Source organism: Amaranthus tricolor, chromosome 7, assembly GCF_026212465.1.
Source record: "Amaranthus tricolor cultivar Red isolate AtriRed21 chromosome 7, ASM2621246v1, whole genome shotgun sequence".
Lineage (NCBI taxonomy): Eukaryota > Viridiplantae > Streptophyta > Magnoliopsida > Caryophyllales > Amaranthaceae > Amaranthus > Amaranthus tricolor.
Window position 1 is genome coordinate 3,820,401 of NC_080053.1, and position 15,578 is coordinate 3,835,978.

The 15,578-nt window shown below is 33.7% G+C and overlaps 1 protein-coding gene across 1 annotated transcript; it reads right to left on the minus strand.

The window, feature by feature from the left end:
- Positions 1-1,522: 1,522 nt before the first annotated feature.
- On the minus strand, positions 1,523-15,267 carry LOC130818826 (uncharacterized). The gene is made up of 3 exons (XM_057685054.1): positions 15,028-15,267; positions 9,628-9,930; positions 1,523-5,311 (listed from the first exon to the last, which is right to left on the minus strand). Exons 1-3 carry the CDS (start codon positions 15,150-15,152, stop codon positions 5,245-5,247), a joined length of 495 nt encoding a protein of 164 aa, XP_057541037.1. The 5' UTR covers positions 15,153-15,267; the 3' UTR covers positions 1,523-5,244.
- Between the last annotated feature and the right edge of the window lie 311 nt (positions 15,268-15,578).

A 15,578-nucleotide genomic window follows, 5' to 3' on the forward strand; every position in this document is an offset into this window, starting at 1 on the left:
TTTTGTTTTGTGTATATTGTTTAACTCGGTTAAAGGTTGTGTTAAATAGAGCTATACTATGAATGGACTCGTAGGTGGTAGAATTTGAGTCTTACTTTGTTCAATTCAAAAAAGTGTTTCGGTAATAGTTAGAGATCGAGTTGATAGTTAGATTAACTTTGTGTAAATGATCATTTAGTATTAATTTGGTTTAGTTTCAGATCATACAACTGATAGTTTGTTTAATTTCTAGCTAAATCCTATCATAATGCATATACTTCATCATTAAATAATTCTTTAGTTCAAGTTAAAATTTAGTGGGTTGAACAACAATTTTTATTTACATTTTAAAAATTTTTCTATGTGAATTTATCATTGGGTGATCAATTTCCAATTTCATTGATAGCGAGGTGAGTTATAATTTGGTTATGAGTCTTAGATTTTAATTCAATTTGAGTTTGCAATCAGTTTAACTTAGATTCAGTTTAATAAAGTCAAACATGATTTGAGTTTGAATTACAATAACTAAGACCAATGACGGTCTTAGTTATGAAATGATCAAGTTTTTTTTTTTTGCTTAGCAAAACATCATATTGCTTCAGATTAAGCACTTTAAACTATGTTTGGGATGATTTTGTTTGAAATGCAAGCCAAATTTCAATTTTGGTCTAACGTATTTTATTAAGCTTGTGTTTTTTTTTCTTTACAAATATACATCATTGTTTTGTATTTTTACATTAGAACATAGTCATAATTGGATAAATTATTGATCATCAAAATACAATTAGTAACAGAAATTATGATACAAATTACAATAATTCCATCATATTTTCAATAATGAGGTGACAGTGAAAGCATAAGTTGGATGAATATGAATTGTCTAAGACCGCTTGAGAAGTTGTTAGTTGGCTTTGACAAACGTCGATCAATTTTGTAAAAGCGAGACAAGAGCATTAGTACGAGTTATTGAGAAATTCTAGAAAACGATTTTATTTAATGGCAATGTCTAAGAGGTAGAGAGAAGTTCACTTTTCAAATTATTTTCATCCGAGCTTAAAATTTTTTTTCTAAATAAAACTCAATAAAAAAGCACTTTAAATTTACATTCATTCTTTTTCTTGGCTATATTTTCTTATTGTAGCTATGAATTTTCATTTTATATATTAATCTCATTAACAAACTCATATTTTTTAGGAGTATAATTAATATTTCTATGAAATTAAGGTCAATATTTTTGTTTTCTTAAAATTCTCTATGAAATTAGGGTCAATTTACTTTTCAAATTATTTTTATCCAAACTTAAAATTTTTTTCTAAAAAAAAAACTCAATAAAAAAGTACTTTCAATTTACATTCATTCTTTTTCTTGACTATATTTTCTTATTATAGCTATGAATTTTCATTTTATATTTTAATCTCATAAGCAAACTCATATTTTTTAGGAGTATATTTTAAATATTTCTATGAATTTAAGGTCAATAATTTTTTTTGTTTTCTTAATATTCTCTATGAAATTAGGGTCAAGTTAATGATTTTAAAACTTCATCAAAGAAATATTGGCTCAATAGACATAAGTTAACTAAAAATGTAGTGATCACAAACAATCACGTAGAACCAAAACAAATAATAAATTGAAATAATATTTTTTAATGTAAGAAAATTAATTTTTAATTTGATCAAAAATTTACATGTCTCAACCAGCAAAGGTCACGTGATCTAAAAAACAAAAAAATAAAAAATAAAAATAAAAAAAATAAAAAAAAAAAAAGACAATTTTCCCTAGCGTAACTCTCAATCTCAAATCACAATTTTCCCCCTCTTTAACCATGAGGTTTTACCAAAATTGAATGCCTACGTCAATTAATTGGATACTAAATTACATGATGTTTACAAGCATCAGTAAGGGTACAGGTACAGGTACGGGTACGGGTAAAATATATGGGTACAAGTAGAAAATATGGAATGAAATCAACTATATACAAACAGTGTGTTGGTCTGTTGGATACTCTTCTATCAGCAATTTTTCTTAGCATAGTCACAGGCTCTGAAGTAAGATACAGATTAAACACTCCAACTAAAACTTCATTCTTAGATATTGAACGTTTACCCTTTTTAAGTTTTAACTCTCAAGAAAAAGATTTCCATTCTAGTCGCTCACCCATCAATTTCAGAAATATATTTTGGATTCTAATGGAAAAACCCCAACACTATCAGATGATTTGAGAATAGAGAATATTAACAAGGCTTCAGAAGCATCAAAATAATGTTAACCCCAAAAAAAATAGAGTCGGATATCTGACCTAATAGATCAGTTTCAACGATCGTGTAAATAACCCAACAACATGAAAGATCAGTTGTTGCGATTGAAGACAAAGTTGTAGATACTTTCTTGGCTACTGGAATTACACGAAGCAGGTTAATGAGGATAACATAAATTTTACAAAAGCCATTTCAGGAGAATGGGGGATTTTAAATAGTAGTGTATTGGCAATACAAGGACTAGAATTTTGCAACAAGAGCACCAACGGAAATGCAAGATATCAAAACACATCAAGGCTCAAACCCACAACCACTTCCTAAAAGTTAAAAATATCTGCAGGTTTCGTTCCTCTAACAGCAGTCTTGTTCCTGTGGGTGAACATGATCGCAAATACGGTGATGCGGCTTACTTTAGCACTTGGAGTGTGCCACCACTAGCCATAGAGCCACCTAATGACATTCATGGCAACAACGCATTCAGGGATATGCTCCTCTCATAACCAACACCACAAGGACGAACACTATAGGCTGAAACATATACCAGTTGGCTTGCCTTGGATTTCTCCAATTCGAAGAAAGAAGCTCCTAAATCTAACTAGACCAAATGTCACTAAAACTCTCACTACCTTATTCAATACCTTTGCTTTCTGTCCACATAAGAAATCAACTAATTTAGCAGTTAAATTCAACAATTAGTTGCATTAGATACAAAAGCATGTTTACATCTATTAGCATTTGTGCCTACAACGCATACAACTGTAAAAGATATAGACATGCTGCTGGCTTGGATGGAGACACTTTAGACATCAAGTACATTGATGATCATTGTAGTTCTGAGGCACACTTGCCGATACACTCTCATCAAGCTAGAAGTTAAGGGTTGTAAATATAAGATCCCAGTTTGAGAACCTCAGGTCTATAAAGCCATGATGGTTAAGAAGCCTTGTTCAGCACTGCGAAACATGACCAAACTAGTGGTACACGCACTAATTCTTGTTATGATTTTGCATTTTTATTAGATGTTAACAATTTATCTATCCCTTTGAGGGATTCATTACAGTGCGGTCAAAATGATGTTTCCGATATGGTGACTGCATTAGTATTCTCACAAGACTCAACAAAACTAATGCACATGTAGCCCAATTTGAGAAAATTGATTTTCTACCGCTCGAAATTCACATGGACTGCTTATTCACAACAAATTCGGAATAAACTGACTTGAATGACCTCAATTTCAACAACGATCTTGAGAGGCTTATTAATAAACTCACGCATTAAGAGAGTAATAAATAAAATTCATAAACCTAGACATAACCAACTCAACAATAAAACTAAGATTTCAAAGAAGCAGTTAAAACACCTTCCTACTGCACTCCGACCATTGTAACCAAAAAGACAACTTGATCATGGAGATGGCAAACCTTTTTTCATCTCTTCTAGTAGACTATTGATAGCGACCTCAACCAAAATTTTCATCAATAAATCATAAGTTGATTGAATTTCTTGTATATATCACCCTACAATAGCAGATTCAGGTAATGTCTCCTAAGGACTTAACTTCACTCGGTTCTAATCGTATACTCTAACCACCCGTTTGGTTTTTAGTACTAAACAATGGTAACGTGAATGGTTTGTAGTGTAAATTTTTCATGAAATGTACCATGTTATTCCCATGGTAATGAAACTTTGATCATTTAAAAGTTTTTTGTTCACAATTTTTCATTATAACATAATACAAAATTTTAATATGGTAAAGCATTAGAATAAATTTTGTGAAGAATATGAGATGATTGGAGGAGAACAGGTATGACATTTAACTTGTCAAGTGATTTCCTACCCAAATTACACTAATTTCCTTTACCATTTTCACCAATTAATACCTACTAACAAACTGGCCGTAAACGTCTAGGGTCAATCTGAAACACTACAAAAATATAGTTTCAATTACAGTTGCAATATAGGTCGCGTAACAACTTTTGTTATCAATGCATATGGGTTTGCAGTTATCTTGGCCTATATTTTAGTTTCCGTAAGCACAAAATCCTTAACGATATGGTTGTGATACGGTGATGCGGATGATATTCTGCACTATGCTGTGGAAGTTCTCTAATTGGCATGAGGACATTTTTCTCAAATACGACTCCATGAACGCATGAACTCATGTTGCTTCCTATTATCCCCTTTGAAATTCCGATTCATTTTCATGACCAATATACAACCTAGAGATTTACAATGCACACCATCCAGAACTAACATTTTGAGCCATCCCAAAGACAAAAGACTAGTTTTAAAATTCTAATTTAGTAGACTAAGCTTTAGGCTCTACGGAAGTTGTGAAGACTCAAAATGACTTAACAGAATTTAACTAACATGTAAAGGGCTAGCACCAGATAGAAATGAATGGCGAAGCTAAAGTTTGTTAAATACCTACAAGAAATAGATATTTGGGCTGATTTCGATTGAGGCTTTGGTATTGCAATGTTATACAATTTCAGCAGTATTACCTTAGCCAAGAATGAGCAACGACACACTATGTTGTAGCATGGAAAAGACATACGATAACAAAAAAGGATGAAAAGTATTGATCGTGGAATATGGAGTGTAAGCAATTAACACCAGACATGGGTGACATAAGACTGGGTGAAAGCCCTAAAGCAAAAGTTTGCATATCAATGTAAAATAGATGCCACTGCACACTGAGTCAAGGTACAAACAAAATCTGGCATATGGGCTCTGAAAAACTAAGATATATCAGTCACCATTTTCAGAAACATATGGCTTTATACAATTGTATTGACATCAGAAGCAACAAAAGACAACCTACAAGTGAGAAATGAGCTATAACTAAAGCTGAATAAGAGCAAGGGCAGGATAAACACATACATGGATAGACCTTAACTTGGTGAGCTTAGAGAATGAAAAATTCTATAAATCAGAAAGCAGAACCTATCTCCACAATGAAAGCTCAGGAACCTCAATTGTATGTCAAAGAAAATTCTTCCAGTGCTCACGATTTCCCTCGTGAATTTTTTTTAACAAAAAGCTTGTTGATATCTTCAGTAACAACATTGCTCCTGCGAAGTTCAAACAAACAATAAGCACAATGTTTTTCTGCAAATACTTCTGTAAAAGCTAGGGAACAACATCTCATCTAAACACTTTCAGAGCAAAAACCAATAAGAACAACTAATAGCAGCACAAAGAACAATTATAGCATACTCCATAACAATAGCAATCACTAATGACATTGTCCCTCTTTGTCAAATTCTTCGTCAACCTTTTCAATTTGAGATGACCAAAAATCATTTCCGCAGCTCCTATTAAGACTTGTCATTCTGCATCCTTCATTTTTCAATTAAACCTCTATTCTTTTCCCGCTACATCCACTTGAATTTCGATCTTTGGGTTGTTAATTAGCAAATCAAAAAACTGTAGAGTTCTATAAGATGCATGTGAAAACTGTAGAATCCTGACAAGACTATGACAATCAGACAAACACACACCACACACAGCATAATATCCAGTACTTGCACAAAACTTTTTCAAATTCAAATTTCACCAGATTAAATTAGGTTGCATAAAAGTACTCAAACTGTAGAATAATAAATTAACGACAAACACATGAAAGGCATACAAGCCCAGACAGTGATCGAATTATTACTTGTCATTCTTGGGTCGCTCCTTTAGTTTCATAGTGCATTTTAGCAGTGACATTTCGCATGTTTCAAGAGTATCTTAATGAGTAAATACAAATTCAAATGTTCAACTCTACCTAGGTATTGGATAAATTCACTCACCTGGACATATCCAATATACTGAACCCGCATTTTTGATATGTAAAATAGCAAAAACTGGCTCATCTGGGAATCAAAGTTCTAAAAAGGATAGTTAGATGAGGGTGAAAAGGGGGAGAAAGGATCTGAATTTGAATCAATACCACGATATATACATTAGAGTACAGCTCAACCAGCTACCAATTCATCGAAGAAAAACCAGATCTAAAATTTTCAAAAAAAAGGCTGAAATTTCTCTAGCCCTGTATTGAAAAAACACAATGTCGATCTAGCAGTTGAACTATCTATACGAATACAATTATAGCCCCAATGTTGTAATATTAGAGAGATAAACAAGACAAGTAAACCCCTTGCCTTACTAAGTCATAAACAAGAGAACATAAAACTTTGTGATGCATATCACATTGAAGAAAGTTAAAAGCCTTAAATAGGCTTACAAAAACACAACATAACGGAAGCTATGGAACATTGCAACAACTACAATATATGATAAAATGGAGAACATGTAAACACACAATACTCGACTGCATGTAGTTACTGAACACTAAAATCAAGAAACTTCTAATCCTATAGAATGGAAACTAAAAACAACTTGGGAATCAAGATATATGGCCTATCAAGTATACCACTCCATCCCATTAACTTGCTACCAACCAATGTTCCCTGAAACGAAATTCAATCCGATACGAGAAACATTAATTTTGGAGTTTTGAAATATTAGGAAACATACGTACATTTTTATTTTACAACAAAAAATAAAAAGATAATAAAGAAGGTAAGAAAATAATGACTAAAAAGAAAAAAGGGCTTTGGTATTATATACTCCTACTATCTATATTTATTTTTGATAACTGCACTTCTCCTTTTTATGTGGGAGTTTTTTTTGAAAAAAATTGCCACTAAAAAGAAACGGAGGTGTAACAGATAAGCCGGACCCATTGTCGAAGCCAGATAGTATAGACACTTCAAGTCTGCCCACTAACTCCCAAAAGAACCGATTCTTATTATCACTATTCAAAAGCCAATTTATTATTACAAGGGTGGCTCTATATATAACCTAAGCCCCAAAAGACAACTAAATACAACTATTCTAATCAAAAAAACACAAAGACTAATTAATAGTGCAATGCCGATAATGCCCTTGGACCCTTTGACCCATTCATCACATTACCGACCGCTTGAAGTTCCACTTTGCCCTCAAGGTGGATAAAAATTAGCCTTGTGTGTCTAATAGGTTGTCCTCGAATATGAGCCATTCACCATTATTGTATCTGATTCCAATTCTAACATTAGATTGACGATTTTAAAGAGATGAATTATGAGTAGATTGAGAAGAAATGGATTGGAAGTATTTTTAAATGGGTTGAAAGTTTTCAACATTCTTGGGCTTAAGATTTGGGTTAATTTCCAAACAAAAATAAGGAAAGCAACAGAGGCCCAGTTCTTTTCAAGTGCAGTGACATCATCAATATGTTCAATAGAAAACCCTAGCTGAATTCTCCTTTCCTGCCTCTTATCCCTCTTCCTTCCTTCAATTTCAGAACATTTAAGAAATCAGACTCTCTCTCCCATGTCTTCTCCCAATAGCCGGTCAACTGCCGCCAATTTCCAGCGAGTTGCCCAACTTCTCCGACCTCTACCGTAATTTTCACATCCCCGACCTTTCTTTCCCCCTTCTTCCTCTCGCTGGCCAGCCGTTTTCATTCCCGGCAGTCACTTCCTTTCCTTCCTTCATTCTCTTGCCGGCGTACCACCTTAGGTCCACATTGCTGGCTGGTTTAAAGATGAGCCGCCTTGGTTTCCAGGCAGTAACCGATCTCTCGTTGCCTTCGTGTCTCCTTCGACTTCCGGTTCCGGCGACCCCAACAATTTCAGCCATACTCTCCACTTTCCTCACGCCAACACGGGCAAACAAGCCCTGTTTTCCGGCTTCCTCCATTGTCGTCCAACGCCTCCTGTTTTCTCCTTTTTACTCCATGCTTCGCTCATTTTTTTCTCGCACCCAACCACACCCTCAACCACCCTCTTCACCTCTGTCTTCTCTCTAATCTGGTAACACCGGCCCGGTCCTCCCGCAGAACCACAATCATGAACATCAAGAATCTGCTTCCTCTTGCGTTTTGTTCTAGATGTGTATCTCCATCCCTTTCTCACTATTTTCTCCTCTATTTTCTCTATTTTATTTTTTCTCACATCCGTTCTTACTTTCTTTCCTTTTTTGCATTTTCTTTTCCTGTTCCTGCGATCTTCTTTATTACCCTTTTTCCCAAAGCTGTTCCATTTTTCTTTCTGTTTCTAACTTTTTCTTTCTTCTCCATTATTTGCACACACTTATCCTTAATCTCTTCTTTAATTTTAATATCTGGTTTGCCTTCAATTTCTTCATTAAATACTAAATCTTCACAAATAATGTTTTCTTCAATATAGGGAACATGTTCTTTGCAGTCTTGAAACTTCTTGACCAATTCTTTCATATCTTCAAAGTTTTCCCGTATTTGTTTGTGAAATGCTATAGTCAACTGGTTATATTGTTTCAACAACTTCAAGTAGTCTGTCTCCTATATAATGCCGTCGTCCGGTCACCGGAATCGTACCGCTCTGATACCATTTGTAACATATCAGCCGGACCCGTTATCGAAGCTAGATAGTATAGACACTTCGAGTCTGCCCACTAACTCCCAAAAGAACCAATTCTTATTATTCACTATTCAAAAGCAAATTTATTATTACAAGGGTGACTCTATATATAGCCTAAGCCCCAAAAGACAACTAAAATACAACTATTCTAATCAACAAAACACAAAGACTAATTAATAGTGAAATGCCGATAATGCCCTTGGACCCTTTGACCCATTCATCACAGGAGGAAGTACTGTTTTGGGCTAGAAAAAAACACTAGGGGAACATAATTTCGAAAACGTTAATCTATAGTTTTGGAAACGAAGGTTCCAAGATCCGAAGGAAGTTTCCAATTTCTGGTAACTATGCTACCAACACAGACTTACTCTACTAATCCACTAATTTGAAGCATTAACTTCAACAATAATGGCATAATCGACAGTGAACGTGAAAACACAATTTACATATCATTTACTAAGACATAAAACATTTATCCCTAAATTGAATTCTAAAGCATTTTTAAATAGATAGCCAATCATCCAATACGACTATTTAACATCAAATTTTCAATTCTAGCTAGGCAAACCAAGAAACAATATCTATCTTACTTCATCTTCAATTTGAATTTCCCTAAAACTTAAAGAAACCATGTGGCCTATGACGCATACACTTAATATTCCCGATAGAGAAATACCAGCCATTAACGGGGAAGTGAATGAGCACATCATATGTATCCAGTGACATTACTGCATATTTAGATTATCCTTATTAATATTATGAGCAAACCCTTCTTAATTTTTTAGGATAATTAAATTGCATAGTTGTCATAAATGTCAAGCAAACAAATCAATGATTAAAATATCCCTAAATCATGTTATTCCAATACTATTTTAGAGAACTCACCAACATAGAAGTAACAAAATGACCAAAGGAATCTGCTCAAAAAATCTATAAAATCAACCAAATAAAAAACTCACCTTCCATGAAGCTGGGGAGGCATCAACAAACCCTTACTAGTATCTGGTATATTTTTAGAATTAGGCAAATTTCCTCTAGGAATTTTACCACGAACATACAAAGAACTTGATTCAACTGAATCTCTCTTACGTGATGCATTCTCGGCCATAGCAGTTGCAACTAGAGAAGAGTGGTCTGTGCCAATTTGCTGAGATGACAATGGAGAATTTAAGAGCAATGAAGCATCAGGGAGCTTCTCAATAGGCGCGGGTAACAAAGATGTGGCATCTTGTGATTGTTGATCATATGTTGTCTTGATTGAGCTGCAAAGAAAAAGTTTTGTGATGGTCAAGCAACTCTCATCGAACTTGAGAAAGCAACATAACAATTTTGTGTAGATCAACAACCAAGAACCAACAGGCACTATTCGGTTCAATTGATACTATTAATCAAGGGATACAATTAGAAATTGGAAGGTAATATGTCTTAAAATACTTGCATATAATTGTTGGAATATATGGTTTAATGGGAGAAAAAAACTTTGTTTATAAATAGGAAATGCTTTTGTAATTTTATAATTAGGTATCAATATGAATCAACGGCACAAAACATCATGATACGTCTGCAAGGTCAACAAACTCATCCTCGATTTTATATAATAATGTTGTAAAAGGTGTGAACTTAACACCTCACTCAACTTATAAGAAAAGTATCCTCAAGGTTTTGAAGTGAAATTAATGTAAACTGGAGTTTATTATCTAAAATAGAATGATCCGTTAGGTATGTCCCATATTTAAATGGGACAAAGATTTAAAGTTCTTTGAAATATGATTATAAAGAACTATAGTAAAATGACTCATTAAATCATTTAATTACACTTCTTATTCATGTGAAGTTACATATGATAATTTCTACCACGGGTCAATCGAAAACAACTTTTGTGTTATCACTTATAAGGGTATAACAAGGGCAAGATTGCGTAGACTCGACCCCCAAAACTCATCCTAGGGTGAGAGTCACTTAATGGTATTGGGATAATGGAATGGAACGAACCTTTTATAGGTCATTCCCAATAGCTAGAATCACATTACAACACCCTTATGAAGATGGAATTAAAAGGCAGTCATCAATAGATACCAGCCTACGTGGTAGTGTACCCCCCCCCCCCCCCCCCCCCTCCCCTCTTTAAATCACACTTAAAACATATATTATAGCTAGTAAAATCTCATACATATGGGTTAATTATGAGGTATAATTAATCCATAACAACAAAATTCTAACAATACAAGCCAAACATATACTGAGAAGACATCATGTGCTCCAACAACTTGAACGAGTGTCCTCTTGCTCGAACAAGCACAAGGTCTTCCAAAGATTTTTCCCTTGCTTCCAAAATTCGCTCGAACGAGCACTTGCATAGTTCATTTAAGCATACTTGCCAAGAGTGGAGTTCAATCGTTTAAGATATTCTCACTAGATTAAATAAGCATTTTAATATTTCATTTAAATCCAACAACAAAAATAGTGTTTCATTACATGCCTAGTAGATTTGGGGATAGTGGATGTACAATACCTTACCCTTTCAAAAAGAAAGAAATGGTTTTTGATTGACATAACAAACATTATTTGCAACTTCCATATATAAAAAGCACATATGATTTAAATAGTCACTTTACATAATCTATTATAATTTGAAACTAAAGAATTATAAATATTAAGCTCCATCAAGAATAGATAAGTTTTCCATGGTGCAAGATACGCCAAAGTTCTTTGTTATGTCAAGCAACACCCTTAAAGGAGAAACATCCCAATGATAATAAGGAAAATGCAACACGGTAGGTTCCAAATACCTCTTAAAGAGTTTTCCTTGGTGCAAAATGCGCTGAAGTTCATTATTGTGTCGAGCAACACCCCTCAAGAAGGAGCAAACTCAATGAGGAATATGCAACATAGTTGGTTTTAGATGCAAATACAATCCAGCTATTTCAAACAACTCTCCAAATTTCAACAAATGTTTAAGAAAATGACCCTTATAGGCCCATATTTTCTAACCCCAAAGTGTACCAGTTAATTGCTTTACCCTATTATCTATTTTTTTTTTTCCTTTTTCTTAGTTCATGAGTTCGTTAAATTGGCTTATGTATGATGAGGTCATGATATCAAGCTAAAGTGGTAAGCTTTGACCAACAAAGTAAAAAAAAAAACTATTATTGTGATAGGTGTTAGGTTGAACTTCAAAGTGAGCACATGTTATAGTACTTTTGGGTCTTGGACCTCATTCAAGGATTTCATATTTCACCTAATGGATACTTAATTTAACAAAGATCAAAGTCATGACTAAAAAAACTAGAATGTTGAATCTACATGAATCAATTTAGTTTTCATCCCCAGTTTTGATCTTTCAAGTAGTGTCATTCATTTGCTCTTTGATTTCCTTCATTTAAATTTCTCCTCTTTATAGACAAAGATCATAGAAGACAATCTATGCTTTAAATTAACAATCATGCATATCTTTTACCCATCAATTCGTCCTAATCATGTAAAGGTTAGAGAAATTGAATGGGTGCTAATTTGCAAATAGTAGATGAACATTATTAGTATTTATGAAAACTTAGTGTTCATTACTAGAGTTTAGATTTAGATGTGTGGTTTCTTGTTTATACTTGAATCAAAATCAGGGTTTGATTTATTTATTCTTTATGCAGATTGATATTGTTTAAACCAATTGTAACTAATTGGAAGATATTGAGTGTGTTTGAAAAATGACTTTTACATTGGTTTATCGGTTGATTTTGGGCTTTTTGTTCGTCAAATAGCCAAAACTAGCAATAAATAACTTTATAGCCCACTGAAAAGGTTGCTTTTAAGCCAAAACCAAAAAGCTACTATGGGAAGCTTTTTTAATTGGTTTTTGGCATTTGGCTTTTACTAATTTATCTTTAATAAATAACCAACAATTAATTTTTACCAAAAGCATAATAGCTGGCTCATCAGCCAATATTTCCCAACTTGTCAAATCAAACAGGTTTACCAATGTCTAACCAATAGTTATTTGCCAAATAAACTCATTCTCACCAATCAATGACCATCATAAGCAAAATTACTAGATTAAGAATTTGATTGGCTCTTTTATTAATACACATGATATTTACAAAAAATAATGGCACTTATAAACAAAATGATGAAGGAGTCATTGTTTAGTCGGGTCTTGAATCAACGAGGTATTGAATCCAAATTATGACAGAGTCAAAGAATCGATTAAATGCATAAGTAGAAAAGTTCAGAAAGAAAAGGAGTTATGTTGCAATCAATGAACTAGGCTAATATGAAAGGAAATGATAATTAGTGCAATAAACAAAGCATCAAACAACTAAAACACGAGGATTATGTTGTTCACCTAATTTCGGTACATTTACACTCAGGCTAGAGTTGTATTGATTTGTGTTTTAAGGAAAAAGATTAAATCTTAAAGGAATTACAATGGAAATTTACGTATTTGGGAGAGAGAATTTACATCAATGGGGATTAAATAAGCAAGCAAGAAGGCTACTAATTATGAGACTTTGGGTTACTAAACATATTCTAGGGTATGTAGTATTTATAGGGAAAAGTAAGGCATGACACAAATTAAGAATACAGCACAACAAAAAAACAATAAGAACATGTTTGCTTGAACAAGCGGATGCGGGTACTAGATGTGTTTTGCTTCTTCCATGTAAAAGGTTAATCCCCTCTTGATCCGTGATCTTCCTACAAGTGTGCTAGTCTGATTCCTTTGATTGTTCTCCAAGGAGGATTCCAATTATCATACTTGTTTTGCCACCGATTTAAATGTGTGTATTATCCAAGTCATGAAGATTTTTTATCAATGATCAATCCCAAGTCTACCCATGGGCTCTTCTCACCTAAACTACCAAACTTAATTAATTACTTAAGTCTTAATTACTTGGTGAGCCAAAGTTACCCAATCCTAGCATAAAGGAATAACGATTTTTTTTCTGATTTCTTGAATGGGCTAGATGGTACATTTGGACCAACATGGAGCCAATAAATGATCATACCTGCAACAATTGGAGAGAAATCTTTCTCCTTGCTGCAACAAGAAAATTAAGATGGAGAAATCTTGCAAGCCATAAAATTTGCTAGGGTCTTAAGAATATGATCACAAGAAAAATGAATGTAAAATTGAGAGGTTCAGTTAAAGTAGCATCAAACTACATAAGACAACAGCAGGAGAAAGCCGAAAAGATAAACAAGTAGCAAATGAATACAATAGATGCCATATTTTGATGCTAATTCTCATCAACAAGATAACTATGGAAGCTCTCCAGAAATTACTTCTGACATACAGCACAAGCCAACACCATCTTTAATCCCTCGTTTACATCAGTTGACAACGTAGTCCAAGATTTGCAGCTATCTGTTTGGAGTTCTAGTGACTCTAGAATTTCTGACAGTGTCGTTTCTTAAGTCATTGTGTTAGTTGAATGGATAAAAAGTGTGAGTAACCCATACATCAGAACATAAGATTGTAGGTAGGCCATTCAATGGTACTACCTACGGCAATTTTTGATGATTCCAAAAGGCTTTTTGGATGATGGAGGCAAAAGTAAATGCCATTCAATTTCTATTCTATATAAAAGTTATCTATAGATTATTCACAATATGACGGGCCTGTATATATACTGCGATCCATTTGCTAGAGAGAAAGATTGTAAAAATTCAAACGCTCAAACAATGAATTCAACACATTATACCATTTCCCAATTTTAGCACCAAAAAATAAAAGATGCAAACTAGACAACACTTTGCTCTTTGAACTTAATAGCACACAGGAGAAAACAAACACAGCAACTACATAGATATTAAGACTTCATCCTTCCAATCCAATTTCACATTTGCATGCAGTAACATGTCCACTCATTGTCACACATTTCACTAATCTCGCAAAATGGAAAAATGCACAATCGTCTGTTTACTTTTAGGCAAACATTAGGCCGTTTTTAGCAAATCCCGAACGTCGGTCCTACTAGGGTTGACAAACTTAACATGTAATACCTACAACACCTAACAAAATATTTAACCGTTAAGGATAAATATAACTAAAATGCTCCCAAAATTCTGATTCGTGACCAAATTCGAAAGCCTAGTGAGAGTTTTGACGACTTCTAGTCAATTAACCTTAAGTATATGAAAGTTTAACAACTTCAACAACAATAATCCAACCTAACACAACAAAAGTGATAAGCAGAAAAAACAGTAAGTAAATAGAAATTAATGCAACTTAGTTTTGAAAAGAAAGAAGCATTAAACAGTCAAAGGGAGCACATAAATCAGTCAAAGAAATAGATATTCAGAAAGAAGTTGGAAATGAAAGCAAATCATTGAAAGAGGAAAGCAAAAAAAGAGAGAAGAGAAACCATGGTTGAAATACGGAACGTTGAGAAGCAGCAGCGGTTGTTGAAGGTTGAGGAGGAGTTTCTTGGTGTTCTGCAACGGAAGCATCTTCTTCCTCGTCGGAGGATGCGTAGTCAACTAGCGACATTTCTCAACAGAGATTCCTCTTTGCGTTTCCACACTTGTACAAAAATGTTGAAGCCGAATTGGGTGTTTGAAAAGGGAGATTGGGATTGGAAATGTATACTTGGAAATCATAATCATATCATACTTCTTCCATTTCATAATTTCGTTACATTTTCTATTTTTAGGAATTTCATATTACTTACTATATTTCTGTTTTAGTAATAAAATAATTATTTAAAGTTCTACCTATCCCTAGTTTTATCCTACTTTATACCTCATTAACTTTTATAACTACCATTATTTAATCTTTATCTATTCCCAACTAAAATTAATATTCCCTTCATATTCATTTCTCCCATTAAACCACATAATCTCCCATCAAACCCACCATCCCAATTTACACATTCTCCCATTTAAACCCACCTTCCCAACTCCCTCACATAAATGA